This window comes from Harpegnathos saltator, unplaced genomic scaffold, assembly GCF_003227715.2.
Source record: "Harpegnathos saltator strain DR-91 unplaced genomic scaffold, Hsal_v8.6 scaffold425, whole genome shotgun sequence".
NCBI classification, from domain to species: Eukaryota; Metazoa; Arthropoda; class Insecta; order Hymenoptera; family Formicidae; genus Harpegnathos; species Harpegnathos saltator.
In genome coordinates, this window is record NW_020230234.1 from 648,745 (window position 1) to 666,891 (window position 18,147).

Below are 18,147 nucleotides of genomic sequence, written 5' to 3' on the forward strand. Positions count from 1 at the left end.
AAAGTCAAACAGAACAAATACATATGCTTCCTATGACTATATCATAAAGTTTATTTCCCTTTTTTTTTCTTTAATAGAAAACGTAATAATAGTTTTCGTCGTGTTATCCGTAGAGAAGTATACGAACTTTAATATAATTCTTTACAATGGAAAATACATTTACCTACCATTCTAACAAATTATATTAAAATTTGTGGATAATTAAAGAATCCTAACAATTCAGTCGGTTGTTGAAAAAGTTTTCAGATTCTTCTCGATGCTCCACGATAATATATCGATTTCTTGTTATTTAGCGCGACAACGTGATTATATTCACATCTTCATTTTCCCCTGATCTTTATCAACGCAATATGTATATATACATACGTGATCGTAATTAAAACGCCACGAGAAATAAAAACATAGATTTATTCTTGATTATATATCTATATATATATAACATGAGACTATAAAGAATATAATATAATTTTTCTTATGACATTTTGGTAAATCTGCCTTGCTTGAGAGGATTGCACACAACAAAAATCTTGGATCGGTTCTTAATTCGTCCCAGGCAATTAAAATTCCTCGCGCATCATGCTACTTGATCTTCTCGTTAAAAGCGTGCACCACGTGTTCGGCATAAGAAACCGTTCCCTTGTACAAATTACAGTAAATCCCGCACTAATTTTAGGCATATTATCTCAGACACGACAGATTTTCAAACAGAACCCTTTGCTCATTCTTTTACACCGTCTTTTCGCACAATCACCCTCTTCTCACATGCAAGATACACGATATATATATAAGTGAAATAATAGGCAATTTTTTATTTTTCATGTATATTATTTCGTCTATGAACTAAACTGTAAGTCTAAATATAGCACGATCCTCGTTTCGCTCAAAGCCTCGCACAGCACGCACCTTATCTCATCGCGATTCGCACAACCATTGAAAAAAAAGAAACACTTCCACATTGAGCAAATCGAGGGCACGACGCAACTTATATGCGAAAGTTAAGTCTTCAAACAATATAGCCCGAGAGAGAGAGAGAGAGAGAGAGAGAGAGAGAGAGAGAGAGAAAGAGAGGAGACAGAAAGATAGAGAAAGAGAGAGATAAAGAAAAACTTTCCATTCCTCAGGTTTCCATTGATTTGTAGAGCGCACACTATTATTGGCATATTATCAGAAATATTGTGCTCTTTGCTTTATACAATCACATGAACTCTCATCTCTTACAACTCGTAAACAAACAACTCACTATGATTTGACACCGTGAAGTAGCAGTAAAATCCAGGGATGTCCGATGTATCGGACGATTCTCTTTGTCTTTTGTATCTTCCTTTATCATCGAGCATTGTTTCGACTATCATTCTATTGCAAGAAGAAAAAGGATTTTCTCAGGGGAGAGCGATCGTCCTCTGTAATTTTACCCACGCTACCTCATCTCGTGGACATACAGCGATATTGGCGGAAACCAAAAATTGGCCGCATGATACAAATCTTTATATTTCCAAAAAAAGAAAAAAAAAAGGAATAGTAATGTATTATTCATTTGTATAAATAGCTCGCTGCTTTTATTCTAGCGATTGTATGGACACTCCTCCTGTATCTTCGTTATGTCAAACGTTTCGATGAAATAAAAATCGTAACGAATAATGCAAATAAAACCACAATATGCGTGTGTGTGTATATTGTGTGTGTTTGTATATGTATGTGTGTGTGTTGTGTATGTAATCCTAATATATAACTCTTACGTACGTAGATTCTAATAGCAAATTACACAACATCCGCACAATTACACCCGTTACTTTACTTCCTTTTCCCTTTATTTCAACGTACACAGACACACGCGCGCGCTAAGGAGTGCGTTTGTCTTGTGCGTCGGAGCCTGAAAGAGGTCTAGATTTCGTCTTAAAATCTAAGCGCTTAACTGTGTATATCTTAACGTAATATTTACAGTTGAAAATAGACTTGGGGGAGGGGGGGGGGGCAAAGGGTAGAGCGTGGAGGAGTTTGTATGCTGTCGATGGTAGCCGCGGTGGCGGCCATGTCTTATAGGACTCTTCTCTCCTCGACGCCATCGACCCTCACAATATATTACCTTTCCATAGACCTGGTGGCCGGCACTGAGCTCTCCACGAGGTCATGCCTCTCGATCGGTGAATTCTCCAACGTGTAATCCACCGGGTAGCCCTCCGAATAGGTCGGAGTGGCCTCGCCTTGCTGTCTCAGTCTCAGCTCGCCCGATCTCTCCTGATAGAAGCTCTGCGACGCCTCGATATTCGGCGAGGATGACTGCTCCGTCTTGTCCAGCTCGTCCGTGGAGTAGTAACTTTGGCTCGCCTCACTCTCGGGTCTGGGATCGTAATAACTGGGCGAGATGCTGTGACTGGTGTAGTTCGGCGTCTCTTCGGCCGGTGCGAAGTAGCTCTGGCTCACCTCCTGCGGATTGCCCTCGTAGTAGCCAGGCGTCACCTCCTCGTGCGGGTCGCTTCCCTCCAGCCGGGAGTTCGCGTCTTGGTCGACGGACTCGTAGTAACTCGCCGTCACTTCCTGGTGATGGGCGTAATAGCTGGACGGCTCGTTCCTGTGATCGGTGCTCTCGGTGACGAAGTTCTGTGAACAGGTCTCGTCCAAACCAGGCATCGAAATTGGCTCATATGACGTAGATACGTTCTGCTCGACTATCACCTGATCCTCATAACTGGACGTCGGTCCGGAATCCACGTGAGTCGACGTGATATCTGGATTCAGATTGTACGACGAGGTGGGTATCTCCGGCACGCCGTTGTCATGTATGTTACTGTGTTCTGCACTGACTGATGTGTCCGGTATCACGCTGGACGAGGCGATGTTGAGCTCTTCGCACGGTGGTATCTCATACGACGAAGTGCTAATCGCGCTCTCCTGATCCTCCTGGTCTCTCTCCTGGTTCTCAGGAGTCTCCGGCACATAGGACGAGCTCGCGGTCTCGTCCTCGTTCAGTCCAGAATTGTTCGTCGACACGGACGACGTGCCGATACCGTCGACGCCGATGTCGTTCGACTGCGACGGCACGTTGCCCTCCTGACTGATTTCTGCGTCAGTCTCCAAGTTTTCCGGCGCGTTCTCACCCTTGTCGACTTCGTAGCTCTGCGTGGGAAAGCTCTGGTCGTCGACCGTCTCGTCGGCGCTCGGACGATCCTCCTGGCTCTGCATGATCTCGTTGAACGATTGCGTCGGTGCGTTCACATTCGCCTCCGCCGACGTCTCGTACGACTGCGACGCTTCGTTGACTTTCGAGTGTTCGAATGATTGAGTCGGCGGCTCCGCCACGACGGCTTCCTCCTCATCTGTTTCCATCGGCTCATACGTGATGATGCTCGATTGAGTGGCCTCGGCCGTGCTTTCAGAGCTCTTGGCGGCCGACTGACTAGGTAGATCCGCGGAGTCGCTGGTTACCGACGCCGAGCTGAACTGCTCGTACTGCGACTGCGTCGGCGTTTCTTGACTAACAGCCTCCGTACCCGTCTCCTCCTCGAAGTGCAGCTTCACGTTCTCGTGTAGACGACGCGCGGACGACGTCTCCTCCTGCGACGATGGTTCGTCCCTCTGACAGTCCGCCGGACGCGTGGTTGTGCTACTACCGGCGTAAAGCTCTCCCCCCGACTGCACCGCTTCTTCGTCCACCTCCATCGCTGTGTCGTTGGACGGATTCAGCGACTCGGCTGGTAGAACTTGCGGAGTCGTCTCCACCTCGTTCGATGTAGCCACTACCTGCTAATCGTTAAATCAACTTTATCTACGTCAAATCTGGTTAAAACGTTAGCAGTGCTTTGACTGGTCCATCTCGTGCGAGTTGGCAGTGCTCTTCTTCATTGACGTTCACTTGAGTGGACCACCTCAAGGACTTACCTGTTCCATAGGTTCCACCCTGGAAGTAGACTCGGATGTCACTAGGGTCTCGTCTATCATCGGCGAGCAACCGGTCGTCATCGATGGGTCGCTCTCTTTATCCGCCGCTTCCGCCTCCTGTGTCACTTCCATCGCGCTCGAGGAAGAAGCGCCGACCTCTTTGACCGGCTGCTGCAGAATCAGTTCCTCGGACGTGATGGGAACTTCGTGCGACGAGTAGACTTCCTGCACCGTCATCGTCTGCTCAGTGTCTAAGCTCTTGGACTCGTTGGTCGATACAATCGACTTCTGCGGGGAAGACGCCGGCACCTGGTGCGAAGAGACGATCATCTCCGATGTTACCGTGATGTCCTGCGACTGCGCGCTCTCCACGGAGACCGGTGCTTTCGAGACCAACATCTCCGAGACCGGCACGTCCACGAATGTCTGGTCGGCGACGATCGATGTGCCGGCGAACTGGCTGTTGTCGGTTGTATATGTGTCGTCGATGATCGGCATCGACGGGGTTGTCTGCACCTGTGAGCTCTCCAAGACGATGCTGTTCGGCATCGTGACCGAGTACGAGGCGGACGGTAACGCGATTTCGGTGTTCCGCGTCTCTGCGGCCGCCGCTACCGCGATGTTGTCCTCCAGATTGGGGATCACCAGATACTGGGTGCTCACAGAGATATCCTCCGTGCGGTCTATCTCCGCACTACCACCCACCGGGCTCTCCATGATCTCTCCGATATCCGGCATCGAGTTGCCGGGGATCTGTATCTGCGCCTCATTCGCTGATATATAAGAGATGTTGGGGTTCGTGATGGTGATCGGTAACTCAAGGGAGGACGGTATCGTGGAGACCACCGTCGACGACGTGGGGGTCGAGTCCGACTGGATGGGCAAGTTGCTCGGTACTTCGAGAGGAGTCATGATCGGCTGGTTCAACGTCAACGAGGTCTCGAGCACCGACGGCGAGGATATCGGCTGCGTAGGTGGTATAATCGTCGATTGCAGAATAGTTTGATTGATGAGGCTCGCCTGAGTGAGACCGGTGGTCATGACGCTGCCCGTTTGGTTCTCCGGTAGACTGATCTCCTGCTGGAAGTCGGTGTTGGCGAGTGCAGCTGCGAGGATGTCTTGGTTGGACGTCTGAATCACCTCCGACGCCGGGAAGCTCTCCGATATGATCGTCTGACTAGGTTCCGTCGTCGCGTTGGTTTGAATGTTCGGCAAGATACCGTTGTCGAATTGGAGAACGATGTTGTCCAAGGTGCCAGTCTCTCCCAACGAGCTAGGGTCTATGTACAGAGTCCTCGTGCCGTCTTGGTTCTGCGTGGTTCCTTCCAACGACATTAAAGTATTGTTATCCAAAGGCTGTATCTGCCCTTGCTCGTCGATCGTCACCAAGACGTAGGTTTGTGTGCCGTCGCTGCTTTCCGTCGGCAAAGCCATGATCTGCGGTTGCGCGGCGACTTTCGGCTCCTCCGTTTTGTCGGTCGCATCGACGTTTTTCTCGGTTTGCAGTTTCTCGAGCTTGCCTGGCTCCTTCTGACCAGCGTCGACGTGCTGCGGCGGCTCCGTCTTCACCTTCTTCTCCGTGTCGATCGACTCGAGCGACGGTAGAGTCAAGGTCGTGATGATACTCGTGTTCGTCGTAGCGGTACCTATCGAGTTCATGGCGACGTTCAGTAGATTCTTCTGCGACTTGCTCGAGGAATGGGACTTGCTTGATGCTTTCGTGGGAGTCGCTTGCTTCGACTGGACGACAGTCTTGGCGGTGATCGGCATCGGTGCCGAAGTCGCGGCGATCACTTGCTTCCCGTGGAGACCCTGCACCGTGGACACGACCGGCTCCTGCATCTTCTGCATCACGATCTTCTGCTGCGCCTTCGACTGGCGACTGGTGTTTCGCGGGATGATGACTTTCTGCATGTTCGCGGCAGTCTTCCCAGTTTTCGGCTGCACCTGCTGCGTCATCACAGCTACCGTCTGCTGCGCGCCACTCGGCGAGGCGATGCTCTGGATGGTAGCAGCCGGCTGCACCATCGTCTGTTTTATCTTCTTGCCATGGCTCATCTTCTGCGTGGCTGCGGCAGCAGCGACCGTGTTCTGCAGCACCAAGGTGCTGCTGCCCGGCGATTTCACCGTCGCCGACGCCCTCACTTGCGAAGACACAGACGATATCGGCACCTTGGGCGACTTCTGCAGTAACGGCTGCAACTGCATCTTGTGCTGCACCTGCTGATACTGCAGGGCCTTGTTGGCCTTGGTCGGACTCTTGGCGGCGATAGCCTTCACCTGCTGCCCGGTTATCGGCGTGAGGACGGTACCTTTGCTGCTCATGATGGCTTGCGTGTTCAGGATAGTCTTACCGGCGATGGTTTGAGTCACCGGAGTCAGAATCGCTTTCGTGCCGCTCAAGTTCTGCGGAGACAAGAGAGTCGCGCCCTTGGTAACGACTTTCGGGCCGATCAGGGTCTTCCCGCTTAAGGGCGAACCGCTGATCGGGGTGTAGATGTTCTTCGTGAGGATCCCCTGCGCCAATGTGCCGAGTAATGTAGTCTTGCCGGTGATCGGAGTGAGCACGGCCTTGGACGTGATGATGCCCTGTGTGTTGATGATCTTGTGACCAGCGCCGGCTAGTTTGGACGTCGTGGGCGAGCCAGTTACATCGGCCTTCGGTGCGAGGATCGTCTTGGAGGTGATTATACCACCCTGCGGGCTGATCGGGCACAACACTTGGCCTTTGCTCGTCACGATTCTCTGCACTTTGCCGCTCAGGGTCTTGGAGATGTTCAACGGCACCATCTTGGCCTGGCAAGACTGCGCGGACGTCAGTATGACAACCTTGCTGCCTTGTTGAACCACTTGAGCGTTGCCGGCAGTCTGTTTGCCGGTCGGAATAGCGATCTTCTGCGGAGTGCCGGCCTTACCCTGAACACTGTAGCGCAGTTGTTGTCCTCCCGCCGTTTGCACCACCACGTACTTCCCCGGGGTGGCGCCCTTCTGCGTCAAGAGCGGTGGCGTTGTATTGCTCGCAGGCTGAGCGGTCTGAAACTTCAAGCCCTTCACGCCACCGGTGAGCGGCGGCACCAGGGTCTTGACGCTCGTGATGGTCGGCCTCGCTTTCTTGTTCTTCAGTATCGCCGGCACGCCGCTCTTCTTCTTCGTCGAGGACGACACGGCCTCGCTCACGGTCTCGTTCGCGATCTTGAATTGCGCAGTCTGCGCGGTGGGCGACACGATTTGCGTGGTCGGGGTGAAAGACAGGGTAGCTGGTATCGAGCTAGACGCCGGGATAATAGAGGATATAACAACGGGCATTTGCTCGATGCTCTCTGGCGTGAGGACGTCATCGCTGAGGACGAACGGCATCGAGTTAATGTCCAGTTCTATGTCGGCGAGACTCTGCGAGCTCTGTTGCACGTATTTGTCCTGCGCCGCTGACACGTTCTGCTTTTCTTTCTGAGCTTCCAACAGCGCGTCAGTCTCCTCCGTCTTCAAGACCTGAAGCTTTTTCGTCAGGGATATGTGCGGACTCGAGCTCGACTTTACACTGCCCTTCGCCTTGCTGTTCGAAGGGAGAGTTTCTATCTTCATGATCTTGGCTTTAGGGCTGCTCTTCGAGTCTCCCTTCTTTGACACGTCCGAGTCAAGTTTGTGCTTCATTCCTTTCTGCGGTAGTTTGTCCAGCAGCTTCGTCTTCAATATTTGCATGGGTTCGGTCAAGGTTACATTTTCTATTATACGCGGCATCTCGCGTTTCTTCACCGGCACACTGATGTCGGACGGCGATAACGAAGATGTAGGCACAGGCACTTTCAGGATCTCTTCTTTCTTCACGTTCGGGATATTCTTCGGGGCCTGGCCTTCGGAAACGGCCGATTGGAGAGGTGGCTTGGTCACGATAAGGAACTCGCTAGTCGAGGTTCCGAGCTGATCACCAGCTCCGAATATGTTCTCCCTGATCTTGTTGTCGACTTCCAACTTCTCCTCGACGACCATTTCGACGTTCTCGAAGTTACTCACGACCGATATGTCGGACATCACGTTCGCATCGGCTTGAAAATTCTCGAGGACTCGTGCGTCTTTGTTCGGCTCATTGGCTTTTGGGCTTGATATGATTGTCATGGCGACATTCACATCGATTTCCTCGGCTTTCTTCTTGGTGGTCTTCTTCCCTTTCTTCGCCTTAGGCACTTCAAGTTCTTCGATCTTCTTCTTGTCCATGTGCAGAGTCTTCAGGAAAGCTTCTTGAAATGTATTTGCCGGTTTCGTGCCTTCGTCCACGAAATCCTTATCCTTCTTTCCCTTGACGCCCGTTTCCGGAGTGAATTTTCCTTTATATCTCGTTTGTATGGAAGACCTCTTGGGTGTCAGTGGCGGCTCGATCGTGGCTTTCATAGCGCTCTTCAGTGTGTCCTCCGTGTTGTTCGACTTCTCTGCCGAGAGCAACTTTTCCGGCGTGTTTAGCTCCGGCGCAACAATATCCTCCGTCTTTTGCGGTGCTTCTTCCACTTGTGCTTTCTCCTCTTTCTCATTCGATTTCTTGGGTTTCTTCGATTTCTCCGGCGACTCGACTTCGGAAGTCTTCGCGAGGACTTGCTCTTCATGCTCGATGTCCAAAGACTTCACGATCTCGTCGGTTATCTTGCCCATCGTTAATTTTATTTCCATCTCGTCTTCTTTGTTGATCTTTCCAATATCATTTTTCAACTCAGGCTGAGGCTGAGTCTCGCGAACTTGACTCTGAGGCTCCGGTTCCATCTTTGAATCGGACTCGATCTTGGACTCAGGTTCATTTTTAGATGCAGGTTCGATCTCGATTATAGGTTCAGTCTCGATCATCGGTTCAGACTCGATTTTCTGTTCAAGCTCGATTTTCGGTTCAGGCTCGATTTTCGGTTCAGGTTCAATTTTCGGTTCAGGCTCGGTCTTCGGTTCAGGCTGCACAGTTTTGTTACTCGGTACCATGTCTGTGTCGAAAAAATCGATTTGTGATAACTCAAACTTTTTGATCTGAGATTTTTTTGGTGGCAACATGTCCACGCTGGTTTTCGGGGAATCCTGCTGCGTTTCCAACTTATTTTCGACTGTCTGTACGACTGGTGATTTATCTTCATCTTTAACGTTCTCCTCAGTACTTTTCTTCTCTTCAACCAAATTTCCCTCCTTCGGTACATTCGATGGCTCGTCGACAGTTTTATCTACGTCGAGTTCTACTTTAGGCGTTTCGCTCGTAGCTTTCATCATCATTGACATTTCTACATCTTCCAATGGTACGTCCGTGTCAACTTGTACAATGGCTGCTTCGTTCGATAGAGTGGAGATTTCATCGACTGCAGGTTTCTCAAGCGACTCTTCAGGTTCATCGCGTTTTATCTCTTCAGATTTTTCCTCGGATTTTTCAGCGAGCGGGCTCTCCTTAGAAACGTTGCTCTCAAGTGTCTCAGGTTTCGTGTCGATCGACAAGAGATTAATGCTATTTTCGGTTATGGTTGGCGTTTGATCAGCTATCTCTATTTCTTGTTTATTCATTTGGGTGACGAGCTCGGTAGTCCTGCTCTCGACGCCTCTGAAACGCCTGCCTCTTCTGGATTTGCTCGTGATTCTCTCGGAAACCTTGTCGTCGCTTTCCGACTGACTCTCGTCGGTTTTGATTGCTTTATAGTCGGGATCTTGAACGTAAATGTTGGACTCCAAGTATTTCTTGTTCGGCTTACGCTTTCTGCCGCTGTATGAGCGATCTGTGTCAGAGTCAGAAGTCTTTCGCTCGATCTCGATCTTCTCACTGGTGCGGAATCGCTTGTTGCTTCTACCGTCCCTCACCTTTGGACTTTTGTCTACGCTGCCGCCTCTATTAGTTGACTTCGCGTTCTTGCGAGGTCGTCCCCTTCCCCGTTTGATTATCGTCTGATCTATACGGCTTCCCGAAAGGCTGTCGTCGGCACTTTGATCTCGATCCATGTCGATATCCGAATTTTCGCTCTGCTCAGGTATAGTCTCCGCGGATTCGGACACGGTCTCATCCTCAGTTTCCGTGGTAAAACGTTCCGATAGGGTATCGTCAGCCTCCTTTATGGATACATCCTCAGTAGGTTCCGCGATCACGTTTTCCGAATCGGTCTTTTCCGGCTGAAAGGACAAGTCGTCGTTAGCTGTAGTCGCATCCATAGATGTATCGTCTTTCTTCTCAGGAGCTTCGTCGACCTTATCTGATACTTCAGACACGGTAGACTTAGTTAGCTTTTCAATATTCTTCTTAGTACTCGGAGAATGATCGTTCTGATCGTTTTCTGTTTCAACGTCATGTATTTCTGTAACTTTCGCCTCGATTCGAAATTCGATAGTGCTAACATTGGGCTTTCGCTGATCGTTCTCATCCAACGGTGGAACCTTCTTCTCTATTTTATCTTCTGCTTGCTTGACCTCCGTTTTATCCTGTACATCTTCGTCGGGTTTTTCAATTGCTTTGGTTTCTTTTTTCTCCGGTAGAGGCTGGCTACCTTGTATTATTGCTATTATTTCGTCATTATTTAATTCCATGTTGCCACGGAGACTGGGTACCTTTTCAACGTCTTTCTTTTTTACTTCATTTTTCAGAGCTTGACTCATTTCGAACTCCTTGATAATCTCCTTCTTCAAGGATAAACTTTTTTCGCCAAACACTCGGGGAATTTTTCGTACGGGCAGAGACGGTTCGTTCAAGTCGTCTTCGTCAAAATCGAAGCACGATAGTCTTGACTTTTTGTCATCTTTACCGGATAAATTTTTATTGTCACTGTCGGAAGTCAAAGTATCCTTTTTTGGAGACTTGTTGACCACTTCGTTGGACGCCGTACCAATCTTGAGGTCCTTCTCAGAATCGAATTTCTTGTCGAAACTACTCAATCGCAGACTCGTTGAGGCGTGCAGTTTGTCGAATGGCTCCCGTGTCATGTGCATCGACGATAATTCTTCAGTTTCCTTAAGTAATTTCTCAGTCTCCGCTATAATTTCGTTATTGTCCGTTGTAGTGTCGCTCTCCTCGTTAAATTCTGGACTAATGTGGATGCTCGACTGATCCTTTGTGGGCGAACTGCTGCTGGTTAAACTGCTGTTCAGAGAGTTATTTACACTAACAGTTAATTCTTCGTCTGATTCATCGTCCCAATCGGCCAATAACTTCTCGCGCAATTCCGGATCAGTCTTCTTTTTCTTACTGGCCTTTTCGTTCTGCTTGACGTGCTTTCGTTTGCGTGGTTCAACTTCGTTGTCGTTCTTCTTACTCGACTGACTCTTGTCCTTCCTGACATACTTGCGTTTCGGTGTACTCGTGTCGGATATTCTACTGTGCGATTGAGAATACGTTTTAACCTTCGATCGCGGTGATGGTGAGCCGCCAGATCGGTGAATCTTCAAGTGACAGATGATAACGTTAACACGCGAAGAAGTAAAGCCACAAACGTGACAAGGATATTGCGGAGAACCTGTACTAGTCGGAGTCGACGGTAAATTGCTGGGTTGCTGGCGAATGCGAACTTCGTGATCGCTCTCTCCTCGTAAGAAGCGCGGATGTGTGATCTTCTTCATAATATCCGAGCCTTCACTTCGCCTATTCATGTCGTCGCGATCGCGTTTCTTCTTCGGGATCTTCTTCTCGCCGAACAAACCGGAGATGTCTGGTTTCTCCTCTGGGCAGAATTTCTCCTGATTCAATATATCGGGGTCTCCGCCCGTTAATTTTTCCGCCATCTCTACATCGCCCGGAAATTTGTCCATGTAACTAGCGCCGTCCTTACTCTTACTCCTATATTTATCTATTGGGTAACATAAAACAAAAATTAATCCACCTTAAGCCTCGTTAAGGAAATATCTTTCTTTGTGGGGTTAAGTATTTAAAAAAATTACTTACCTAAACCTTTTCTGATAAAATCATCTTTGAGTGTGCAATTGTATTTGTAGATCTGCTGGTAATTTTTCACATATTCGCTGAAAGATTATTGAAATTATCATTATAAATAATTGAGTATAAATACTTAGAAATCTTACGTAATAGAGTTGACATTTCTTAACTTACTAGGTATCTTCTTGAAAAAACTTTACAGCAGCAATCAACGGTTTTTTCTGCAATTCGGCCTGTATGTCTTCTGGCAAATTATGAAATCCAGTAACTTGTCCAGGCCACCAACACGCTCCCAGTTTAACCCAGACTACATCTCCATCTAAGTAGTTGATTTCTGTTTGCTCACACATCTTGGCAAAGTTCGGATTCGATCCAATTTTTTTATAAAATCAACATTGGTGGATATCAAGGGATTTCTCTTAAGTCTACTCTTAGAGAAATATCAGCAGTATCAATAAAGATTATTTCCTGATACAATATTGGAGATACGGCTATATAACAAAGAATATTTTTAGAAGTTACACTATGTGGTCTTGGCAAAGATTTAAGATATTTCACATAATTCGTATGTAGAAGGGTTATCTTCACAATTACATACAGATATGTGTATGTAAACAAATGTAGAATCGCAACACTAGATGGCACGATAGCATATATGAATCCTGCTATTATTACTAACGGTTCCCTTTGCTTCGGTAACTTATTACTCTTGTGCTACTAAAATTGTCAAATATATTATACAAGCGTATCTCTATAAGCTACATCCATATGAATCATCAGTCAGCGCACAATCCCTAGATACATGTCACCATCAAGAGTGTTATTGCACATTTATCAGAACCTTTCTCAGTGTCTGTGAAACACGTCGTCGCAACTGGCTCTCAAGCGAGTCTCCCTCCGGAATCCCGAGCATACTCTGTCACAACAACCATGAGAAAATTAGTAGTTTAAAGAGCGGTGGTAATTTCAACGACGTAATTGGCGGCGGGAGTAGCTCCAAAATGTATTCACGAGACAGCAGGTACACAATTGGCTGCGAGATCTAACTGCTTCGATGCTGACGTCGTTGATACCAGTTACGTCGGGCATTTTAGCTCACGTAGGATCGCATAGAGAACCGTTTTCGCAGTTTTCGTGCAACTTTCAATGCACCTCCAACGTGCACCTTCTCAGATCCGCTCCGGATGGACCCGGCTGATGGAGTCTCGTGCGACGATACGGTGTGCGTATATACGTACGAATACATGTGCACACGTATATATATATGGCGCGTAAGGAACCAGCGAGCGTCCCAGGAACGTGAAAGATGGAAAGCGCGAGCGCGAGCATGAACGCGCGCGCGCGCGCGCGCTCTGTCCCTCTCTCTCTCTCTCTCTCTGCCTATCTCTATCCCTCTCTTTCCTTCCCTCTTATGTCTCTCTTTCTCTCTCTCTCTCTCTCCCTTCGCTACGCCTGTCCTTATCACTCGCTTTGTCCGTCTCTCTCACTTTCACACTATCACTCACTCTCTCGCTCTCTTTCGCGGCTACTCGCTTCGTTTCTAGCCCGCCTTAGAGCGCACCACCAGGAGGCCGCCAAGAACGCCTCGACCACTGCGCGATTTCGCGCGCGTACTATCGCCAAGCAGAAACACAAACCCGTGAATCGAGCCGAGACAAGTTGAGGCACGCTGAGCCAAGCCGAGCCGAGTTGGGCCAAACACCGCGACACACTTTGAGAAACACGCTACGTCGCTCGTATAGCACATACGTACATGTTCGGTTACCCGACGTGCAACGGGGCACCGCACAGTGTATGGATGGATGGATGGATGTGTAGACCTCTCTGTCTCGGTACTTCGTGTTGCCATATTCCGGCGGCAGGACTGCCAACGGACGCGACTGTATGCGGCGCGCGCGCGCGCGCTCGCCTCACTCATCCGACTTTTTACATCGCGATGCGACCGGACTCTCTCGCCGGAATAATTCGAAGCGTCCGGGAAGTCTCTCGTTTGAACGAGCGAGAAATATGGAAAATATGCGGATTAATCGCCAGGTAAGCGCGTCGATTCGTACAGAGATTTTCATTGGCCGACGTCCGCTGCAACGATTGGCTCGCCGCGGCTCTCCGTTCATTTCACTTGCACTTTCCGCGCACTTTTACAATCTCTCCTCGCCGTCTCTTGTGTGCTTGCGCTCGAAATCTAAATATTCGCGTATATTCAATTTTTAATGTAGCTTTTTTTAGCAATTAAGAAAGTACAAGTCAGACCAGACAACGGTTCGGTCGCAAGGCAATAAGTCGCGCGTGCGTTGTATCCCCGTGCTCGTTCGAAATCGAGGCACGCGCGGGTCTTGAAGTAGAATGGAATTTTTGGAAAGTAGGGGAACAGAGAAAGAAATGATAGTGTCGACGAGAAGCACGTCGGTTCTCGTGAGATCAGGGACAGAGAGGTAAGTGCGTTTGTTAACCTTCGCGCCATATTTTCGTGCCCGCGACATTTTAAATTTTACGCAAAAACTACCTCACCTGTGAGATCGTTAAAACCAGCAAATTTATGATGTAAATTATGATTCTATACATTATGGATCCTTGGATGACCAAATGGATCTTCCTGTGATCTCTCAACAATACACATTCAACGAGGTCATCCACTTTCCGTGAGTATCGATATTCGTGTCGATAATCGGTGGCGTCATAAAACTTGACCGCCTTTTCTCTCGATAGAAAGACCTATGATTTTCGTCCACGATTTCCTTCATCTCCCATTGCGTTTCTGCATGTGACGCTTTTTTCGTTACGGAAGCCGGCTTCCATATATTTCTTTTATCTCGCGCGGTGATAACGACGTGTCGTTAATTTTCTCGTTGCAATGGCGCGAAATCGCATCATCGCGCTGCAGTTGGCACGTCTGTGTCGCCAGGCGAGCCGTGAAGTAGACACTGGCCGCCGCGACGCGGCGCTGAGCTCATGCGCTGCTTACTTCCGGTGTGTACGCCGTTGTCGTCGTCGAACGGCGTCGTTCAATTTTTTTTTGGCGTGCGCTCTGTTTTCCGGTCGCATGCGCTGTTACGCACTCCGACGCCGACTTCGACATCGACAAGCTCGTCATTATCGTGAAATTCGACGCGATTGGCTACATTCGACACGCCGCTGCTGATTTTTTTTTTTTCGGATCATTCGTGACTTGCAATCAGACCGGAAGTATCGGTCGTCGTCGTCGTCGTTATATTAGTGTCAACGTGCTCTCTCTGTACCGTCAGACGGAAAAATGGCGACCGCTGTGCCATCGCGATTCGCCGTCCTTAGTATCGAGGACGACGATTACAAGCCGAAGAAGACACAGAAGAGCGCGACCGCGAGTAAGACGAACGCAAAGAGCAAAAATGACAAGTCGAAGCAGCAGCAGCAGCAGCAGCAGCAGCAACAGCCGCAGCAGCAACAGCAGCAGCAGCAGCAACATGCAAACAAGAAGAAACAGAACAAGGTACGGCGTCCATTACTGTATTTTTTGTTTTCGATCAGCCGGCGGAACGTCACGAGTCGGATACGAATGTTGCGGCGGGAAACCAGGACGTTTCAAATTTTTCTTGTCCACATTGTTGATACGATGTAATTGTGTATCTTTATTTTTCTGTTCTTTCAGGGAAAGAAGAAGAAAACAAATAGTGACGATCAGCAGTGGGAACAGTGGAAACAAAAGGATACAATGGTAAAAATCTGATAAATTGAATATTGTTTGGGATTATGTAAAGTTTTCCTGTAAACTATTTTTGTCAATTTAATTGTGAATATTTCGAATGTTTCAATTAATGAAATGTTTTATGCCCTTTTAAGAAACATTATTCCGAATACTTGTGGGTGTACTACAAAGTTTATTATAAGATGATAAACATATTCTGTGTGTCAAGTAACATTTTAAAGATCTATGAAGATAGATGTTAAATTTAAGGTTTTGTTTCAGTATATATAGAATGTTCAGTACCCAATGTCTATGTCTTTTGTGTTATCACATAAAACGCTAATGCGTCCGTGATTCCCCTAAGGCTATCGAGGAAACATTTGAGCAAGAATTACATCAAGCTATTTTGCTGTCAAAGTTGGCTTACGAAGAGGAATTAGTCAGTGCGGCAAAGACGGAGAAAGAACAGGAACAGAATAAGAAGTCTGGTAAAAAGTCAAAGAAGGCAACTATGTCCCTAGAAGAATTTAATAGCATCCTGTCAAAACATAAAGCACCTCATAGCACAGGAACAAACACAACACCAGTAGTAGTATTAACAACTGATCCTGTAGATAATAAATCAAAAGGTATAGTTTAAATAAATTTGAAACATATGGAAGCATTTAATAAGCTTTTTCCTGAGTATATGTTCATAGTAAAAAAAGGTCTATTATTCTATTGATAAGTATTTTGACTTTTGCAGAAGTAGATGCAGAGTTCTTTGACAGGGTGGAGAAGGAAACAAAAGAAGAGATAACAAAGGGCAAAGAGAAGGATATGTTGAAAGCAAGATTAAATAAAATTGATGACGACATAACGTCCGTGCAATTAAGAGTAGAGATTGAGAAACGAGACGAGATAATCAGCCAATTGAGAACAGAGGTGCATACGCTAAAGGAAGAGTTAACACAAGTCAAAGAGAGGAATAAAAAGCTTTATCAGATTTTATCACATGGCGAAAGTAAGTATCACGAGGGACAAACGCTCATAACGCAAATATATGTATAAATTTACTATTTACAATCACATTTTAGTGAAGGATAAAGCATCGGTATTGGCTGAGGTTGCAAAATTGCAAGAAATCCGTGATGAACTAACATCCGAAGTAGCTTCGTTGCATGCTCAGTTAGAACAAGAAAGATCTAAAACACGTACCTGTAGTGCAGACGTGAAGACATCTAAACAAACTGTAAGAGTAATTCCGAGTTTTGTTGGAATAATTTCTCTTAAATATATTGAATGATTTTACATTAATCGTATATTGCGTCTTTCAGAATAAAAAAAGGCCGGCCAGTGAAAATGCCTAATTCGCTTATTCGCGAAGGACTGTACTATTGTGATCTATTAATCTTAATAACACTGAAGAAACAGCAGTCTGAGAAGAACGAATATCTCGATTGTGAAACGAAATTTCGATCTCTTATAACATATTTTGTACTTGCTTGTTAAGTGTAGGTTTAAGAAATACTGGTCGTGGTACCAGTTTTTATCAATTATGTGCATTAGCATGTATATAATTTTCCATTTTTTTTTTAATTTTACAAATGCAGTTTTGAAAACGAACACAATGTATTTTATCTTTCTTGGTTTACCTTTTTTTTAATAAGTTGGATGATTTTGTTGGGAACTTAGCGGAATATTAACTACGTTGTGAAACAAAAACTTCCGAAATGATATTTACGAAAAGTTCTTCCAAAAAGGGCGGATTTCACAATATGCATCGTACCATCTTCCGAATTACGTACCAACATACATTCGTAAACAAAAAATATGTATACTTAAAGAATTATATATATATATATATAATTTAAAATATTTTGTAATAAACATATTCTGCACAATTCCGTTGATTATTGATCGCTTATTTGCTCCTTTCATGTTTACTGTTCATGACATTAATACGTAATTATGTGATTTAATCAACAGGTCTCACGTAATCCAATTAATGAAAAAAAATTAATTAGTTAATTCTGCAGAATTCATCACTGCCGCATCTCTTTATCCGATCGTGTCCGTCTGATTACATGTCCAACCGCGATGATTAATTTTCTAATCCGTATACACACACACGGTATGTGTGTGTGTATTTTTTTCTGTTTAAATATCATCGAGATATATTTTCATTTCGATACAGTTCAATTCAGACGAAAGGCTCGCACGAAAAACGATAACGCATACGGAAATGCAATTTTTATTAACGAGCGTGATGCGATTTGTAGTTAATACCGTGATTACCGAATTCAGTTGATTTTATTCCCGCTCTACGATCATCATCATCTCTATCTGCCAATTTTCAGTCCTTTCAACGATTCCCATTGGACACCACCTACCTACGCCCATTCGCGCGATACTAAGCTTCATCCGGATTATACGTGCGGGTGCGCATTTTTATGGAAATTTTTTTGTCCGCTTTTTCTGCCTCGAGTTATTCCACGTGAATTTTTTTTCCACAGCCCGCTCCCGGCGACTTCAACATGCAGTTCGATACGTTACACCTCACGTTCCGATTCTTCCTTGCCTTTTTCTCTTTTTTACACGGCTTTGCTCCGTTCGTTCCCCCGTTGCGTGCGCGTGAAAAAAAGAGGATTTCGCGTATCTCGCGGTGGCTTTGGATACAAAAAATTATGCTACGTACAGGAAAAGCAAAAAGAGCTATTGTGTCTTAGCCCTGAACGAACAACGCGAGAAACACACACGGATC

At 46.7% G+C, this 18,147-nt stretch overlaps 2 protein-coding genes across 5 annotated transcripts; one reads left to right on the top strand and one right to left on the bottom strand.

The window, feature by feature from the left end:
• Window positions 1-24: 24 nt before the first annotated feature.
• Window positions 25-13,644, bottom strand: LOC105184259 (mucin-17). 3 transcript variants are annotated; one of them, XM_025301514.1, is made up of 5 exons: window positions 12,585-13,643; window positions 11,918-12,168; window positions 11,753-11,829; window positions 3,877-11,657; window positions 25-3,741 (listed from the first exon to the last, which is right to left on the bottom strand). In XM_025301514.1, exons 2-5 carry the CDS (start codon window positions 12,091-12,093, stop codon window positions 2,080-2,082), a joined length of 9,696 nt encoding a protein of 3,231 aa, XP_025157299.1. In that variant the 5' UTR covers window positions 12,094-12,168; window positions 12,585-13,643; the 3' UTR covers window positions 25-2,079. The 3 variants fall into 3 exon arrangements, with proteins under 3 accessions (XP_025157299.1, XP_025157300.1, XP_019697477.1); XM_025301515.1 differs by having other exon boundaries at window positions 11,918-12,062; window positions 12,585-13,642; XM_019841918.2 differs by having other exon boundaries at window positions 25-3,738; window positions 11,918-13,644.
• A 1,047-nt stretch (window positions 13,645-14,691) lies between these two features.
• LOC105184258 (G kinase-anchoring protein 1) lies at window positions 14,692-17,237 on the top strand. 2 transcript variants are annotated; one of them, XM_011142951.3, is made up of 6 exons: window positions 14,692-15,209; window positions 15,369-15,434; window positions 15,823-16,033; window positions 16,150-16,407; window positions 16,481-16,635; window positions 16,721-17,237. In XM_011142951.3, the coding sequence occupies exons 1-6, from the start codon at window positions 14,994-14,996 to the stop codon at window positions 16,751-16,753; spliced, it is 939 nt and encodes a 312-aa protein (XP_011141253.2). In that variant the 5' UTR covers window positions 14,692-14,993; the 3' UTR covers window positions 16,754-17,237. The 2 variants fall into 2 exon arrangements, with proteins under 2 accessions (XP_011141253.2, XP_011141252.2); XM_011142950.3 differs by having other exon boundaries at window positions 15,769-16,033; window positions 16,721-17,236.
• Window positions 17,238-18,147: the final 910 nt, after the last annotated feature.